We start from the raw sequence: 18,678 nt of genomic DNA, 5'->3' as shown, positions 1-18,678 counted from the left end.
AGGGCAGAGGGGTTGGGGCAGTGGGTGATGACTACACAAAAGCTTGGGTGTGGTGCATGAAGCAGAGCTGTGGAAGAGTTGGCTGAGGCCTTTGGCACCCATCCCCAGAATTTGCCCTTAAACTGGGACAAACTGGAGCCATGGAAGGCCGTTGAGCAGGGACGTGATCAGCTCAGGGCTGCCCTTTAGGATTTTTAGCAGCAGTCCAGTTGCCTGCTGGCCGCCTGGGGAGGGTGGCGTTAGAGACCAGAGCTTTCCCTGTGCATCAGCCCACTGCTTCTCAGGGAGTGAAGTCAATCCTTTGTTCACAAGCAACTTAAGAATTCCTGTCGCGGTGCAGCAGAAATGAATCCAGCTAGGAACCATGAGGTTTCAGGTTCGATCCCTGACCTTGCTCAGTGGGCTGGGGTCCAGCTTTACCGTGAGCTGTGGTGTAGGTTACAGATGCGCCTTGGATCCTGCGTTGCTGTGGCTGTGGCGTAGGCCAGCAGCTGTAGCTCTGACCAGACCCCTAGCCTGGGAACCTCCATATGCCACGGGTGTGGCCCTAAAAAGCAACAAACAAACAAAAAGACAAAGCAACTTAGCTGGAAAACCCCAAGCATTCAAGGAAGCTGCAGCAGACGAGGGGCCAACTTGTGACTCCAGCTCCTCCTTGTGAGGGAAGAGCTCCCTCTCCGGTCGTCCTGCTCTGACACCACAGCCACCAACAGCCCACCAGCCACTCTCCATTCTCCTCCCCTCGTCAATACCAGAACCCCAGTTTTACCTTCGATGGTGATGAGCCCAGCTACAAGGCATTATCTCCAGCCTCCCTTACACACGTGGCGGCTGTGTGACTTCATTTTAGGGTATGAGATATAAGCAGAAGGTCTTGGAAGGGGTTTCAAAGAATGCTCCTCGAGGGAGTTCCCATTGTGGCTCAGTGGTAATGAATCCAACTCGTATCCATGAGGATGTGGGTTTGATCTGGCCTTTCTCAGTGGATGGCCACGAGCTGTGGTGTAGGTCGCAGACACAGCATGGATCCCAAATTGCTGTGGCTGTGGCGTAGGCCGGCAGCTGCAGCTCCCATTTGACCCCTAGCCTGGGAACTTCCATATGCTGCACCTGTGGCCCTAAAAAAAGCCAAAAAAAGAGAGAGAGAGAGAGAGAGAGAGAAAAGAATGCTCCTTGAAATAGAAAAAATATCGGTGAAGGCTCGTTTTGTCCTCTCTGCTTCATCCTGCATTCAGCCCGGAATGCAGATGTGATAGTGGGAACGCTAGTTGCTACCCTGGATCAGGAAGTGACCTTGGGAATTATAGCCGTGTGCCGAGGATAGCAGAGCAGCAAGATAACAGACCCCGGACTTCTGATTATACCATAGGCACGTCCAAATCATCTCAAGTAGAGTCTGCCTACTTCCAGATTCTCTCAGTGAAAAAAAAAAAAAAAAAAAAAAAAAAGAAGAAGAAAGAAACTCTTAGCTTGTTTAAGCCACTGTTTTTTTTTTTCTCCTCTTGTCTCTATTGCCAGCAGCCTATATCACCATCTATCTACTGCTCCCTAATAAATAACCCTCAAACTAAAAACGTCAATAACCATTATTATCTCCCTGGGTTTCTGTGGGTTAAGAATTCGGACATGGCACAGTGGGGATGGCTTATCTCTGCTCCTGACATCTAGGGCCTCTGCTGGAAGAATCAAGAGCCAGGAGTGGGAGTTCCCGTCGTGGCGCAGTGGTTAACGAATCCGACCAGGAACCATGAGGTTGCGGGTTCGATCCCTGCCCTTGCTCAGTGGGTTAAAGATCTGGCGTTGCCGTGAGCTGTGGTGTAGGTCACAGACACAACTCAGATCCCGTGTTTCTGTGGCTCTGGTGTAGGCCGGTGGCTACAGCTCCGATTAGACCCATAGCCTGAGAACCTCCATATGCCGCTGGAGCGGCCCAAGAAATGGCAAAAAGACCAAAAAAAAAAAAAAAAAAAAAAAGAGCCAGGAGTGGAATCATATGCAGGGTTGTTCCCTCCTATGTCTTCAGTTGGCACAGGCTGAGGGCCCAGCCAGGGCTACTGGCAGGAACATTTGAAGAGGACCTGCGTGTGCCTGGGCCTTCCACATAACTTGGTGTCTGGGTCCCAAGAACAAGTGTACCGAGAGGCTGTCTTGGCCTTGGGGACCCAGCCTCAGCAGTCCCTACATCGCTTCTGCCCTGGCTGTCGGTCAGAGCTATTACAAAAGTCCACTTAGTTTCAAGGAGAGGGAACATGAAACTCTGCCTCCTGATGGAGGCTTGTCGACATCACGTGGTGAGGAGTTCCCGTTGTGGCTCAGTGGGTGAAAACCCAGTGTAGTCTCCGTGAGGATGCAGGTTTGATCCCTGGCCTTTCTCAGTGGGTTAAAGGATCTGGCATTGAGGCAAGCTGCGGTAGGTGGCAGATGCAGCTCAGATCAGGTGGTGTTGTGGTTGTGGTGTAGGCTGGCAGCTGCAGCTCTGATTCGAACCCTAGCCTAAACCTCCATATGCCAAAGGTGTGGCCCTAAAAAAGACAAAAAATATCACATTGTGAGATGGGAGCTATATTAGCGGCCGTCTTCAAAAATGCAATCAGCTAATGAGCCGAATGCCACTCCTAACCAATCGGCCCCTCCAGAGTGTCTGCAGAGAGAATACCAGCGCTTTTATAATGTTTCTTTGAGGGAGGCAGACAGCGGTATGTCAGACGTGGGCCTGCTGGGGGCAGAACGACATGCTTAAGTATTTATTTGGGCCCTCTGGCCTACAGTTGATTAAATAAGGCCACAATTTTTTTTTTTTTTTGTCTCTTTGTCTTTGAGGGCCACACCTCACAGCATATGGACATTCCCAGGCCAGGGGTCCAATCGGAGTTGTAGTCACTGGCCTACACCACAGCTCACAGAAACGCCGGAACCTTACCCCACTGAGCAAGGCCAGGGATCAAACCCACAACCTCATGGTTCCTAGTCGGATTCGTTAACTGTTGAGCCATGACGGGAACTCCTTTTTTGTTGTTGGGCCAGACATTCTAGTAGCTCCTCTCCTCAAGAGCTGGAATCCATTTCCTCGCTCTTTAAGTCCGGGCTGGCCTCGTGACTTGCTCTGACAAAAGAATGCGGCAGAAGTGAGGCTGCACAGCTTTGGCGGCTTCGCCTGAAGAGGATGTGTGACTTCTACCCACACTCTCTTGGAGCCCCGAGACCACCATGCTGCGAAGAGGCCCAGCCAAGCCTCCCGATAGAGGGGTCACGTGCCAGATACAAGGGTGAGGCCATCTTGGACATGCCAGCCCCAGCCACTGTAGTCAGGAGGGACCCTCAGGTGAGACTGGCAGACGAAACAAGCCGACTCCAGCCCAAATTGCTGACCTACAGAATTGTGTGAAATGAGAAATCCTTGGACTTCCTGTCATGGCTCAGTGGAAACAAATCTGACTAGTATCCATGAGGACGCAGTTTTGATCCCTGGCCTCACGGATTAAGGGTCTGGTGTTGCTGTAAGCTGTGGTGGAGGTTGCAGAATCAGCTCAGATCTGGTGTTGCTGTGGCTGTGGTGTAGGCCAGTGGCTGCCAACTCCAATTGGACCCAGAGCCTGGGAACCTCCATTTGCCACAGGTGTGGCCCTAAAAAGACACAAACAAACAAAAAAGAAAAGAAAGAAATCCTTGTGGTTTTAAGCCACTAAGCTGTTTGTTTGTTTTAAGGCCACACCCTCAGCATATGGAGGTTCCCAGGGTAGGGGTTGAATCAAAGCTATAGCTGCTGGCCTACGCCGCAGCCACAGCAACTTGGGATCCAACTGGAATCTGCAACCTACACCACAGCTCATGGCAACACCTGATCTTTAACCCACCGAGCAAGGCCAGGAATCCAACCTGTGTCCTCATAGATGCTAGTCAGATTCTTCCCCGTTGAGAAATCCGAGACGGGAACTCCGAGCTCCGGAGTTTTGGAGTGGCTTTTTACGTGTGGTGGAGCGCTGACGGAAGGCTCTGAACCCACTCGCACCATTTGATGGAGGCTGCACCACCCAGTGGAACCAGAAAACCCAGTGTCTGCTGGACAGCTCCCACCTCCTGATCGGGTATCTCTTGTTCACGGGCTTGGTCTCTATTGGAGCCAACAGCGAACCGGGATGCTCCACTCTAAAGCATCCTCAAAGGAGCATGATGGCTGAGGAAGCAGGCAGAGCCTTGCCCCCAAATCCCAGATGGAGACCCGGCTCAGCTGGGACCGGGCACCTGATCTCCATCCCACCCCCACCCTGCTCCTCTCTCCAGCTTTTCCTTCTCAGTAAACAGTGTCCCCACGGCTGCGTAAACCAGACACCTGGACAACAATCCTCTTCTTCTTCCTTTAAACTTTATATTGTGTAAAATTTCCAACACCATAAAAGTAGAGAGACTGGGACAACGAGGGCCAGTCTCCAGCACACAGCACCACAGCCGTCACCCGCCACGACCACTTTTTTTGTTTTTTTTTTTTTCTGTCCCACTTCCATGGTTGTGGAAGTTCCCAGGCCAGGAATGGAATCCAAGCCACAGCCGCAGCAACACCAGATCCTTAACCCCTTATGCCACAGAGGGAGCTCCTGGCCACATCATCCGCACACACTCCTACTTCTCCCGGCTGCAAGTGGCATATTGTGAAGATCTGGAGGCGTGACACTTGATCCGGGAACACCTCACTCACCCTCCACCTGAAATCCACACCCAGGATTCTACCTACAACTCGTCCCTCTAAACATCCCCCAGTCCTCTCCACCTGAAGCCACCACCTTGCTGCAGGCCCCACCCTGGGGCCCTCCTCCCCTGACAGCCTTGGACTCCAACAGGCCTCCGCTTGCTTGCCTCCCCTCCAGTCCATGCAGAATCAGCTTAGCGTGTAAACCATGGAGTTCCCGCTGTGGCGCAGTGGGTTAGTGATCCAGCTTGTCTCTGTGGAAGCGCTGCTTCAATCCCTGTCCCCTGTACCGTGGGTTAAGGATATGGCATTGCAGCAGCTGTGGCATAGGTTGCAGCTCCTGCTCGGATTCGATTCCTGGCCCAGGAACTTCCATATAAACCAAGTCTTAGCTCCACTTTACTCAAAATATACCAAGGAAAATCTAGGCTCCCGCCCCAGCCATCAGACCCCTGTGTGGTCTGGCAGGCGTCCCCAAGTTCCCCTCTCCTTTCGGAGCCCCAGCTCCAGTGGCCTCGTGCCTGATCCTGTAACAAGCCAAGCCTCTCCCCCTCGAGGTCTTGGCACACACTCTACTCAGATTCCTTTGCATTTCCTCCCTGCCCCTGACCATAAGTGGCTTTTTTTTTTTTTTTTTTTTTGCTATTTTAGGGCTGTACCCACAGCTCATGGACGTTCCCAGGTTAGGGGTTGAATCCGAACTGTAGCCGCTGGCCTACACCACAGCCACAGCAAATCGGGATCTGAATTGTGTCTGTGACCTACACCACAGCTCATGGCAACCCCAGATCCTTAACCCGCCGGTGGAGGCCAGGCATTGAACCTGCATCCTCATGGATCCTAGTCAAATTTGTTAACCACTGAGCCATGAAGGGAACTCTGGCCATATGTAAGTTCCCGGGAACTTACATAGAGCTGCAGCTGCCGGTCTACACCACAGCCACAGCAACATGGGATCCGAGCCATGTCTGTGACCTACACCATGCATGGCTCACAGCAACGCCGGATCCTTAACCCATTGAGCAGAGCCAGGGATCAAACTTGCATCCTCACGGATACTAGTCAGGTTTGTTACCAATGAGAACACTAAGTGGCAATTATTTTTATCTAGGTATGTATAAGGTTATTTTTTTTTTCTTCTCTTAGAACCAAAGCTATAGGAGGCAAACGGTCATAGGTGCAGAACCTGAGTCTGATGACGCTCCAGTTCTGCCACATGAGTGGCCCCAGCAAGTTATCTTCTCTCAGCTGCAAAACGGGGAAGAATAATAGAACCTACTGGGGTCTCCTGGTGGCCTAGAGGGTTAAGGATCTGGCATTGCTACTGCTGTGGCTCGGGTCTCTGCTGTGGTGCAAGTTTAATCCTTGGCCTGGTAACTTGCAGATGCCATGGACTCGTACCCCCCAAAAAAGTGTCTACTTCCAAGGGTCATCCCTCATAAGGATTAAATAAGACAATATGAGAGTTCCTCTTGCGGCTCAGCAGGAACGAATCTGACTAGTATCCATGAGGACGTGGGTTCTATCCCCCGCCCCACTCACTGGGTTAAGGATCTGGTGTGGCTGTGGCTGTGGCGTAGGCTGGCAGCTCAGCTGCAGCTCCGATTGGACCCTAGTCTGGGAAATTCCATATGCCATGGGTGCAGCCCTAAAAATATATATGTAAATAAATAAATAATATGCCACCATGCTTAAAATAGGGTTTCCCACGTAAGAGGTGTTCAATACATGTAGCTATCATCATTACTCATACAATTTTTTAATTCTTTTTATTTTTATTTTTAAATGATTTTTATTTTTTCCATTATAGCTGGTTTACAGTGTTTTGTTAATTTTCTACTGTACAGCAAGGTGAACCAGTCACACATACATATATACATTCTTTTTTCTCACATTATCATGCTCCATCATAAATGACTAGAGGAGTTCCCGTCGTGGCGCAGTGGTTAGCGAATCCGACTAGGAACCATGAGGTTGCGGGTTCGGTCCCTGCCCTTGCTCAGTGGGTTAACGATCCGGCGTTGCCGTGAGCTGTGGTGTAGGTTGCAGACTCGGCTCGGATCCCGAGTTGCTGTGGCTCCGGTGTAGGCCAGTGGCTATAGCTCCGATTCGACCCCTAGCCTGGGAACCTCCATATGCCGCAGAAGTGGCCCAAAGAAATAGCAAAAAGACAAAAAAAATAATAATAATAATAAGTGACTAGATATGGTTCCCAGTGCTATATCATTTGTACAATTTTTTTTAACCACACCTGTGGCTTGCAGAAGTTTCCCCGGCCAGGAATTGAACCAGTGCCACAACAGTGACAACGCTGGATCCTTAACTCGCTAGGCCACTGGGGAACTCTTGTACTATTATTATTATTAATTATAAATAAGTGCTCCAGAGTACCTGTCGTGGCTCAGCGGGTTAAGCATCTGACCAGTATCCATGAGGATTCAGGTTTGATCCCTGGCCTCGATCAGTGGCTTAAGGACCTGGCATGGCTGTGACTGTGGCCGTGGCGAGCAGCTACGACTCCGATTTGACCCCTAGCCATAGGCCATATTCAACTTCCGTATGCCAGGGGTGCTTCCCTAAAAAGACAAAAAAAAAGTGCTCCATGTCACACACACACACACACACACACCCCAGCAGCCAGCACCGTGCCTGGCACACAACAGAAGTCCAGTGGATATGTGTTAAGTGCCTGAGTCCTCAGCTTCTAGGAGCTAGCCCCGGGGTTCCTGAGGTCACTCGGTCCTGGGGATGGGCTGGTGGCCCACTTCGGCCCTGTGGCCCAGACCAGCCAGAAGAGCTTTCCATCAGCTGGAAGTGGGGCTTTATGCTCCTTGGCTAATGGGCCTGGAAGGGCACCCAGGGAGTGGATGCTGCCTCCCAGCGCAGAGCAGCCCATGAGGCTCTGTGTCTCCTCTGTGGATCCAGGTCCAGGACCACTGTGCCCTAGAGCTTCCCCAAGCCGGGGGGGGTCCCTGCACTTGTTGTGAGCTTCAGCTTCCGTCTTAGGTCACACGCCCTACCCTCTGTCTTCCAGAGCCCATGAACATAAGGTGGTTGCCCAGGTTGGCAGCAAAGGACAGGGACATGGCTCTGAGTCAGGGTGGGGGAGGCAAAAAGCTCCTGGCCGTCAGATTCAACCAGAGCAAAGAAAAACGGAGCAGCCAAATTGATAAGCGCACACCGAGACCCAGAGGCTGTGCTCCCTCTGCTCCAGGGAAGCGTTTCTATCCAGAATGTCAGCTGAGACCCAAATTGACTAGTAACCCCTGGTTGCACGCAAAAAGACAGATGAAGTTTTCCTCTTTTTGGCTGTCGTTTTTAAAACTTATAAGACTGATCAAAATAAATATACAGGGAGTTCCCATCGTGACTCAGTGGTTAACAAATCCGACTAGGAACCATGAGGTTGAGGGTTTGATCAGATCCCGCGTTGCTGTGGCTGTGGCGTAGGCTGGCGGCTACAGCTCCGATTCGACCCCTAGCCTGGGAACCTCCATGTGCCGAGAGAGCAGCCCTAGAAAAGGCAAAAAGACAAATAAATACATAAACAAACAAACAAACAGGTTTTTCTTTTTCAGTAAAGAGTTTCTTTTTTCTTTCTTTCTTTCTTTTTTTTGGCTGCACCCATGGCATATGGAAGTTCCCGAGTCAGAAGATTTTTGTGTCATAACTAATCTTTCTTTCTTTCTCTCTTTCTTCCTTCCTTCCTTCCTTCCTCCCTCTCTCCCTCCCTCTTTCTTCTTTCTTTCGGCCGCCCCACAGCATATGGAGTTCCAGGGCCCAGGGATCAGATCTGAGTCGAAGTTGTGACCTAAACCACAGTTGCAGCAATGCCAGATCCTTAACCTACTGTATTGGGCCAGGGATCAAACCTGTGTCCTGGTGCTCCCAAGATGCAGCCAATCCCATTGCGCCACAGTGGGAACTTACTAATATTTTAATATTAGACTAATATTTTTTTGTCTTTTTCAGGGCCGCATCCACGGCATATGTAGGTTCCCATGCTAGGGGTTGAATTGGAGCTGTAGCCACCGGCCTACACCACAGCAACACCAGATCTGAGCCGCATCTGCAACCTACACCACAGCTCACAGCAACACTGGATCCTTAACCCACTGAGCGAGGCCAGGGATTGAACCCACCACCTCATGGTTCCTAGTTGGATTCATTTCCGCTGCGCCATGGGAACACCCCGAGAACTCTTAGAATTTATTCTCTTAGGAGTGTCCGATCTGACTTAGCGGGTTAAGAACCTAACATAGTGTCCGTGGGGAGGTGGGGTTACTCCCTGGCCTCATTCAGTGGGTTAAGGATCCCCAGTGGCTGCAAGCTGTGGTGTAGGTCGCACACGCAGCTCAGATCCCCTGTTGCTGAGGCTGTGGTGTAGACGGGCGGCTGCAGCTCTGATTAGATCCCGGGCCTGGGAATCTCGATATGCCACAGGTATGGCCCTAAAAAAAAAAAAGCAAAAAAAAACCCAAACAGATACGTGGGAGAATGGTTTGCTGTTTTGGTGGTGTTGGGGTGGTTCCAGTGGCCTCCACTTGACCTTCCCCCGCTAACAGCCTTGTTCCCACAGGAATATGTGGGCGCTGCCTGTGTCAAAATGTCCTAAGTTACACACACAGGACCCAGGAAAATAACCCATGGGTACTCACAGTGGGTGCTCTGTGAGCAATTTATGCTGTGGAGCATCGACTAGGAAAGAAAATAGAATCGGCTCTTTTATTACTTCCTTGTTAGTGAGGGAAACTGCTTCTCAGAAGTTGCCTACCAGAGTTCCCGCCCTGGCGCCGTGGTTAACGAATCCGACTAGGAACCATGGGGTTGCGGGTTCGATCCCTGGCTTTGCTCAGTGGGTTAAGGATCCGGCGTTGCTGTGAGCTGTGGTGTAAGTTGCAGACGTGGCTCGGATCCGGCGTTGCTGTGGCTCTGGCGTAGGCCAGCGGCTACAGCTCCGATTCGCCCCCTAGCCTGGGAACCTCCATATGTCCATATGCTGCGGGAGTAGCCCTAGAAAAGGCAAAAAGACAAAAAAAAAAAAAAAAAAAAAAAAGAAAAAAGAAAAAAAAAGAAAAGAAGTTGCCTGCTGCTTTAACCCAGTGGGTGGGTCTGTTATCAGGAGGCTCCCGCCTCCTCTTCAATCAACAAAATTGCAGGCATGGAGTCCAAGAAAGTTCAAATAGATGCTCTTTCCTTGGAATGTAAATTTTAAGCAAAGTCTCCAAGATTCTGAGACTGACTAGGGCCAAGAGTCTGGCAGTGACCTGATCACGCTTCTCCTGAGACCCTTCTCCAGCCTCTCGGGATCTCCCGCTTCTGCATGTTTCCAGGTTGGACCTTCAGCCCACATTAACCTCACAGCTGCCAATGTCCCACCAAAGAGCCTCTTGCTTTGCTTGTCATCAAAGGATGCCGACTGTCAGGGGGCCAGGGTTCCCCTGAAAGGAGGGCATTGGAGACCTCCTCTCCTTGTGGGCCTTATTTATTTATTTACTGCTTTTTAGGGCCGCACCTGCGGCATATGGAGGTTCCCAGGCTAGGGGTTGAAGCAGAGCTACAGTTGCTGGCCTACACCAGAGCCACAGTAACACTAGATCCCAACTGCAACTGTAAACTACACCTCAGCTCAGGGCAATGTCCGATCCTTACCCCACTGAGCAAGGTCAGGGATCAAATCCGGATCCTCATGGATACTAGTCGGATTCTTAACCCACTGAGCCACCATGGGAACTCCTTGTGGGGTTTAAAGTGATTACGTAGACTCAGATGGCTGGAGCTGGAAGTGAGTTCAGACCAGATGGCAGACCTCCAGGGCCACCAAGAGGGGTGGCTAGACCCAAATTCAGTACCAGGTTCTGGATGGTTCCTGGATGGAGGCCAAACCCAGAAACATCTCTTGACCCAGGTCCTTACTCCCCTGGCTGTGAGCTATGGCAGCATACTGTCCCCTCTGGCTCCATGGCCACAAGACCAGGAAGGGCTGTTGTGTGATAACTGGCAGCAACAGTACCTCCCCCAGCTGTCTGGACTGCCGCAGAAGGTGACCGGCAACTTCTCACTAATAAACAAGCCAGTGATGGAGTTCCCATCGTGGCGCAGTGGTTAACAAATCTGACTAGGAACCACGAGGTCTTGGGTTCAATCCCTGGCGTTTCTCAGTGGGTTAAGGATCCAGCGTTGCCATGAGCTGTGGTGTAGCTCACACGCACGGCTCGGATCCTGAGTTGCTGTGGCTCTGGTGTAGCCTGGCGGCTACATCTCTGATTAGACCTCTAGCCCAGGAACCTCCATATGCCGTGGGTGCAGCCCTAGAAATGGCAAAAAGACAAAAACAAAAACAAAAAAAAACCCAATGATAAAAAGATTTTTATCATGTGTCCTACTGGGTGCTCCATGGCTCCACTGGGGACCTGCTCACAATGGCTAGAGGGATCTCACCCCATCCTAGAATCGTTTTCTGATCCCTAAGTGTGGTCAGCAGAATGATGGCCCCAAATATCTCCACGTCCTAACTACCCCCCGCACCTGTGATTATGTCGCCTGACACGGAAAAGGGGACTTTGCAGGAGTTCCCGTGGTGGCTCAGCAGGTTAAGAACCTGACATGGTGTCCACAAGGATGTGGATTTGATCCCTGGCCTTGTTCAGTAGGTTAAGGATCCAGCATGGCTAAGGCTGGGACACAGGCCTCAACTGCAGCTCTAGTTTGACCCCTGGCCTGGGAATTTCCATAGGCCACAGGTGCGGCCTTAAAAAAGGAAAAAAGAAAAAAGAAAAGAAAAGGGGCCTTTGCAGATGTGATTAAGGTCAAGGACCTTGACGGGGGAGATTTTGATTCTGAAATATCCAGGTGAAGCACCCATTTTAGCCAGTCCTTCAAGGGTTTCTTTTCTTTTCTCTTTTTTTTTTACTCAAATGAATTTATCACATCTGTAGTTGTATAATGATCATAACAATCTAATTTAACAGGATTTCCTTCCCACAGCCCAACTTTGAGGGTTTCTTTAATCAGCCTATTTTCTTTCTTTTTTCTTAGCTGTACCTGCGGCATGCACAAGTTTCCAGGCCAGGCATTGAACTGGTGCCATGTCAGTGTCCTGAGCTACAGCAGTGAAAACGCTGGATCCTTTACCACTAGGCCACCAGCAAACTCGTTAATCAGCCTATTTTCTTTCTCCCTCCTTCCCTTCCTTTTGCTTTTTAGGGCTGCACCTGGAAGTTCCCAGGCTAGGGGTCTAATCGGAGCTACAGCTGCTGGCCTACACCACAGCCACAGCAATGCCCGTTCCTTAATCCACTGCGCGAGGCCCGGAATCGAACCTGAGTCCTCACGGATACTAGTCAGGTTCATTTCCGCTGAGCCACGACGGGAACTCCTGGTGGGCATTTTCTGATCAGAGACCTGGCTGTTATTATGCACTGGCTCTGTTTTAGAGGTGAAGGTCACAGAATCTACCTGAGTTCAAACCTCTGCTTACGAACCTGGTCACTAAATAGGGCAGGTGACTTAATACAAGGCACTCATGCAAGTGCCTTCCGCTTCCTCATCCATAAATTGTGGCAAAATGGCACCTCACAGGGATTGTCATGGTTCTTAAATAGTCTTTAAATGTTATGGTTCTTAAAAGAGTCTTACATGTTAAGCCCTTAGAATTGGGGTAGGTATATAAGTGCTGCAAGCATCTACTATTTTCACTATTACTTGGAACCAAACCGCGCCCCATTCACAGAGGTCAGGGCGTCTGAGATGGACCCTACTTTGGAGAGCATCCCACATAGGGGCCCAAGGAGGGTGGCTCCCAGGCAGAGAAGGCTGGCACCTAGTCTGAGCTCAGTGGGGTGTTAATTGCGCCCCCCTCAACTTTCACTCCATCTGTCCCCACATTGTCTGAAAACATTTTATTGGAGTTCCCGTCGTGGCACAGTGGTTAAAGAATCCGACTAGAAACCATGAGGTTGCGGGTTCGATCCCTGCCCTTGCTCAGTGGGTTAAGGATCCGGCGTTGCGTGAGCTGTGGCATAGGTTGCAGACATGGCTTGGATCTCATGTTGCTGTGGCTCTGGCGTAGGCTGGTGGCTACAGCTCCCATTAGACCCCTAGCCTGGGAACTTCCATATGCTGCGGGGGCGGCCCAAGAAATGGCAAAAAGACAAAAAAAATAAATAAAAAATGAAAACATTTTGAGTTCCTAGCAGTGAACTCCAGAGTCTCCTGGCTTCCTGGAGTCCCCTCTAGTGTGGAAATGAACAGGCCAATATTTTCAAATGCAGTGAGAAGAGGCCCGCCTGGAGATCAATCTTGCTCCAAAAATTGTGACTCTCAGATCCCAACTGAGGACCTCTGAGCCCAAACCTACTCCCTCCCACCACACACGCCCCCCCGCCCCAGGAAAGGGAAGGGGGCCACACTTTGGAGCGCTAGTTTGGGGAAGGGAGGACCCAGCCTGACAATTCTTGGCCCCGAGGTGAGAGGCTGTGCTTTCTCCCCTGGGAAACAGGATTCACCTTGAGACCCAGCAACTGTTGTACATCGCCTGAGGGCCGATGTGAAGCCCCCTTGGGGTCTTTCACATACGACGGGGGGGGGGGCTCCTGCTAGCAGATGTGCTATTCTTCCGGGGGGGAGTTGGCAGATATTTTAGTAACATAAGCATTTAGTAAATTAAGCAACTACTTATTGAGGACTAGTGTGCTTTGGGAGAGAGGCCAGCCTGAGGCTTCCTGGTGGCTGCAAACCGCGGCGCGCCGAAGGCAGGCGGCGCCAAAGCCCCATTCGTGGACGCCGTCCGCAGGGCTCTGGACACCTTCTTGGAGCTCCCTCCAAAGAACCCGCAATCTAGACGAACGGAAACCGTGGGCAGGGAATGGAAAGAAAGAGGCCGCCGGGGTGTTCAAAGGCATCCTAGTCAATGGGGTTCGGACCCAGTGGTCTTAGAAGACCCAGAGGCCGTGAGCAACTTGGAGAGTCCCGGGTCCGGAGCGGGCGTGGTTTGAGTCCTGGGAAGGAGGGGCCTAGGAGTGGGCGGGGCTACGAGCCAGAGCGAGGAGGTGGGATTCTGTTCTCTGCCGGGTTTATGCTTGCGTTCAAAGCCCAGAGAGGGGCGCGTTGGGTGGGCGGGACTTAAGGGACCTTCAAGCCGTCGGGGAGGCTGCTGGGGATTCTTAGTGGGAGGGCCCTGAAGCTCTGTGAGGGTGGGCTACTACCTCGGAGCGAAGGGAAAGTGTGTTAGCCACTCCACGTGGGCGGAACTCCTCCCTTGTAGGGGCCGGTCTGGGGCCACGCCCCTGCGATTTGGGACGCTTGATGAGGGGCGTGGCTTGCATCTAGGGGCGTAGCCTGAAGAGGCGCTGAAAGGCAACGTGGTAAACTTCCGGAGGGCGGAGTTTGCATCTCTCCAGAGTTAATGTCTGCAGGATTCCCTGCACTCACGGACCTACTCCCCAGCTCTGCAAAAGGAGGAGCTGCGTGACGAGAATGTGTAAACTCTGGGCGGAATTCCTACCTCCTGGAAGCGGGAGCTAATAATTCTGCCAGTCTTCCAGTGAGAGCTGCATTAGGGGCTTGGGAGGGTCATGGTGGGCGAGGCCATCGGGACCGGGACCGCAGTGGCCGGGGCGGAGCTGATAGGGCAGAGGGGTGGGGCAATCGTTCAGCTGGAATCTCTGAGCCGGCAGGGGGCGAGGCTTGTGGCTTTGGTGGGCGAGGCCTCTGGAGAGTTCCCGAGTGGATGCTTGACAGCACTAGATGGGCGTGGCTCGTTAACTCCGACGGACCCGGCGGATAGTGCAGGCCCAGTTGGTGCCTAGAGGAGGCGGGGCCTGAGTCAACGGGCGGAGCCCGAAACTCTGCTCTGGGCCTGGGCGGAGCCCCGGTTCGGCACTAGAGGGGGCTCTGCCCTGGGAGGCCGTCTGTTTAAGCCCGCACGCAGCTCCGCATCTGGTGCTCATTACCGGATGACAAAGAGCCGGCTCTGGGCCCCCTTCCCCACTCCCATCCCCGCCCTCTGACAGCAGTACTTTTAACTCCTTCCTGCCCGCGGGGCGCTCTGAATTTCCAGCCCAGGGTCAGCGGAGGAACTCCTGTCCTTCCCATTCTGGCAGGCTTTGTCACCCCCCCACCCCCCAGGCTGCACCCCCACCTTCTTCTCAGACTTAGGCCTCTGAGCCACCTCGCGACCCCACTCCTATCTACCGAACCTCTGGCGGCGCCTCTGACGTTGAAAGCTTGGGCGGGATCTGGCGAGGGTGTCTGGTTTGAGTTAGGGGAACCTGAGGGGGCGCGGCGCATAGGGTTCCCTCCGCCCCTCCGCGCCGCCCCCCACCCCGCGCCCCCTTTGGTCCCCAACTCCAGCCCCTCCTCCCCTTGTCCCCTGCGGCCCAGCCCCTGGGGTCAGAGGGTGGCAAAGGGCGCTGTGTAGGGGAGGGGACCCTGGGCCACCCCTCCTCGCCTGCCCGGGTGGTCGTGGTGGTTCTGTTCCGTCCTAATTAGAGGTCCCTTAGAAGCTGCAACTGAAAAATTACAGGGGTGGTGGGACCCAGCGCCTCCGCTTCCCAGGTCCCGCCTCTCCCAGTCCCCAAGGCATTGAGCCCAGGAGGAGGGAGGTTGCTGGGTCCCCCCAGGCTGTGATTTTTTTTTTTTTTTTTACCATCCCCTCCTCGCGTTCATGGGACACCTCAGCCTGGAGCAGCTTGAGACGAAGCTCAGTCTGGGGTCTCCCTGTCCTAGCACCATCCAGAGAGAGAAGGGCACAGTGTGGCCCCAGATGAGAAGGCTTTGCTCAGGAGGCTGCTCCGGGAGCTGGATGCGAGCTTGCCGACCTGGGTTCCTTGCGCTCCCCAGCCCAGCCTGCTGGGCTGTGACTCCCACCTCCTCCCCTGCACACAACGGAGGGCTGCTTCCCAGGCACCTACAACCCAGAGGGGTGGCTTCAGGGAACTGAGCCCCAGCTGCCAACTTCTGGGCAGCCTTGGGGAAGGGGAAGGGAAGTACCAGAAGAAAGTTAGGAGTGGCTCGCCCTCTAGACCCCCTTCATTCTCCAGAATCACCAGGCCTAGAGCTTACTTTTGACCCCTCCTTGGGCGCCAGTTCAGCAGAAGCCCTCATTCCAGATTCGGACCCACCTTTTAAGAGTTTGGGTAAAAAGAGAAACACATATGAAATTCTCTTCATGCCAGACCTCCCACTCCTAGGCTCGCTGTGTGACTTTGGGCAAGGTTCTGCCCTCTCTGGACTCCTGCTTCCCCGAGCATCTCTAAAGCGTACCCTCCCTTAAGAAGTCTTACCTGATTTCCTTGGGGGCCCAAACAAGCTGTAGGAAGGTCCCCTCTTTTTTCCGAGTCCTCCCAGACCCTCCCCTCAGGCACCAGCGGGGGTCAGGAGCTTCGGATGAGGTTGGCACCCTGTTTATTGGAGAAGACCCCAGCACCCACCCCCTGAGGTCCTGGGGGCCTCGGCATCTCCTCGGTTGTGAGTGCTGAGCCAGGAAACAGGGTTCCCAACAGTCAAGTCAGGCAGTGGACTGAGAAAGGAGCCTGGCTGGGCCCGGGAGGAGCAGGAAGCCCTCTGTCCAGCTGGGCAGTCCCCGTGGGTCCCTGGTGCAGCCTGGGCTGTGTGTCCAATGCGTGCCCCTTCCCCCCACCCCGCATGGGGGGGGCTGCGCCCCATCACACGCTGGTTCTGCAGGTCTGCACCCCTGTGAGGCTGCCCCGATGGGGCGCGGGTTCCGTAGGGCCCTTGCTCCCAGCGTGGGTGACCCAGCGATAGCAGTCAGTCACGCGCTTATTGGGCGCGTGAGGGCCACAGCGGGTACAGTACACGATGCCCAGTGCAAGTAGGACCACCAAGAAGACGCATGTTGGCACTAGGAGTGCCACCAGCAGCCACCGATCATCCCTCCGGCTGCGGCCTGCTGAGCTGGCCTCCCCCAGGGCTGTGGGGGCTGCTGAGGGCAGCCATGGGGCCAGATTGGGATCAGGGGCCCCTTCCCTTGGGACATGTGGGGCTTTGGAATGGGGGTGTATGGAGCTGCTGAGGGAGGACTGGTTCGTGGGGCTCTGAGGGGGAGAGGGAGTGTGGAAGGCTGGGGGGTGGGTGGCAGCAGGTACCGGGACTTGAGGGGCAGGGGGCACAGGGGACCTGGAGGTAGTGGTCAGAGGAGGCTGGACAGAGGAAGTCATGGGAAGGTGGGTGGTCTGGGCTCTGAGGACGGGGACCTCTGGGGTCACCGGGGGTTGATGGGGACTGGAGGTGGTGACCAGAGAGGTGTGGATAGCTGGGATTCGAGGCAAATGAGTGGTGGCCTGGGAATCAACGACCTGGCTATCCAGGTACAAGGGAGACTGGTGAGCAGGGGACAGTTCGGGATATTTGGCTGAGATAATTGGGGGCTGCTGAGCAGGGGTCGGTCCCAGGTCCGTGGCAGAGACGGTGGGGGGTCGGTGGGCAGATGGCAGCTCTGGATAGTTGGCGGAGACCATGGGGAAGTGGTGGTCAGAGGGTAAAGCTGGATGTACAGCAGGCATCACAGGGGGCTGAGGGGCAGGAGCCAGGGGTGGGCGAGTGGCAGAGATAACAGAGGGTTGGTGGGCAGAAGGCAGCGTGGGGCGTGGGGCGGAGACTACCACGGGCCGGGTGACAGAGAGCACTGAGGAGTGGTAGGGGACCCTGGGGGCGCTCAGTGGGGGTGGCCAGGTGGGGTCCAGGTAGGGCATCCGTGGCTCTCCGTCCTCCGGGAAGCTCGGTCTATAGGCCAGGCCGAAGTCGGATGACTGCGTGGCCTCCATCCACGGGACCCCAGGCATCTCGGTCCAGCCGCCATCGAAGGCCTCCCAGCCCTCATCTTCATCTTCTTCATCCTCCCCATCATCCAGCAACTCGTCACCAAGGTCCTGGGAAGCCGGGGCACCCATGGCCCCAGTGGGGCTGCAGCTGATGCCATCAGCCTCAAGCTCGTGGCCCTCGCTGCAGTAGCACTCAAAGCCACCGACGTAGTTGACGCACATCTGCTGGCACACACCCGCGATCTGGCACTCATCCGTGTCCACGCAGCGGTGTGGCTCATCCTCGGCTGGCCGGAAACCCAGGCGACAGTGGCAGCTGTAGCCCTGGGGCCCTCCAGGCTCACACTGCTGCTCACATGGGGCGTGGGCGCAGGGGTCCTCGCAGCTGCGCCCGTCCTCTGCCAGCCGGAAGCCCTCGGTGCAGCGACAGGACACCCGACCATCCGCCTCCTCCACACACTCGTGTTCACAGCCCCCATTGTCCGGGCCGCAACCGGTGCCTGGGCACAGGGGCCCAGTTCGCGACCAGCCCACACCACCGTCAGGCTGCTTCACGCAGAGCAGAGAGGCTTCTCTGCCAGCCTGGCATGGCACGGCAGCCACGGAGCCGAAGGGCAGCCACTCGAACTCGGTGGAGACCAGGTGGAAGGGTGTGGTGTAGACAGCTGGGCCGGCCTGGCCCGCCTCATCGGGCAGCGCTGGGCAGGAGCCCTCGAAGCCGAACTGGCACAGGTAGCCGTCGACGGCCAGCGTGCACGAGCCCTCAAGCCAACGATGCTCGCCACTCGCCTCAAGGGCCGCGCAGCGCTGGGCCGGGCAGGGCCCGCCTGTGGCTGGCTGGGCCCAGTTGGTGAAGGCCGTGTCCTGGTCTCCCGTGGTCCACGTGAAGCCGCGCAGAGGGCGCTGCGGCTGGCATTGCCTGGCCTGCCTCTGCAGCCCGATCCACAGCAGCCGGCTGGGCGGGCCGGAGCCCACCAGGCTGTCCACGCGCTGGGCCTCCTCCGGGGTCCGAGGTGTGGCCAGGTCTCCCCCCAGCTCTCGGCAGGCCCGCCAGGCCTCCAGGAAGGTACGTCGTCGCGGGAAGAGCGCATAACAGCTGCCGGGGCTGCAGGCAGCGCGGGGCTTGGTGGCCCAGGGGGCCTGGCCCAGCGTGGGCAACGCCGCGGCCCAGGCCAGCAGCAGGCGCAGCAGCATCGCGACGCCCCCCAACTG

At 54.7% G+C, this 18,678-nt stretch overlaps 1 protein-coding gene across 1 annotated transcript; it reads right to left on the bottom strand.

The window, feature by feature from the left end:
- Nucleotides 1-16,073: 16,073 nt before the first annotated feature.
- On the bottom strand, nt 16,074-18,678 carry CD248 (CD248 molecule). Its single transcript, XM_003122515.6, has one exon. It carries the CDS (start codon nt 18,658-18,660, stop codon nt 16,351-16,353), a length of 2,310 nt encoding a protein of 769 aa, XP_003122563.2. The 5' UTR covers nt 18,661-18,678; the 3' UTR covers nt 16,074-16,350.

The sequence above is a fragment of the Sus scrofa genome, chromosome 2 (genome assembly GCF_054392235.1).
Source record: "Sus scrofa isolate SSC_HxYL_T2T_F1_AM1 chromosome 2, Sscrofa_HxYL_maternal_Yorkshire_Landrace_v2.0, whole genome shotgun sequence".
In the NCBI taxonomy this organism is placed as follows: domain Eukaryota; kingdom Metazoa; phylum Chordata; class Mammalia; order Artiodactyla; family Suidae; genus Sus; species Sus scrofa.
This window is presented reverse-complemented; position numbering and strand designations above follow the sequence as displayed.

Bases quoted from the DNA above. Each gene is read 5' to 3' on its own strand.
- CD248 (XM_003122515.6), bottom strand. From the start codon at position 18,660: ATGCTGCTGCGCCTGCTGCTGGCCTGGGCCGCGGCGTTGCCCACGCTG.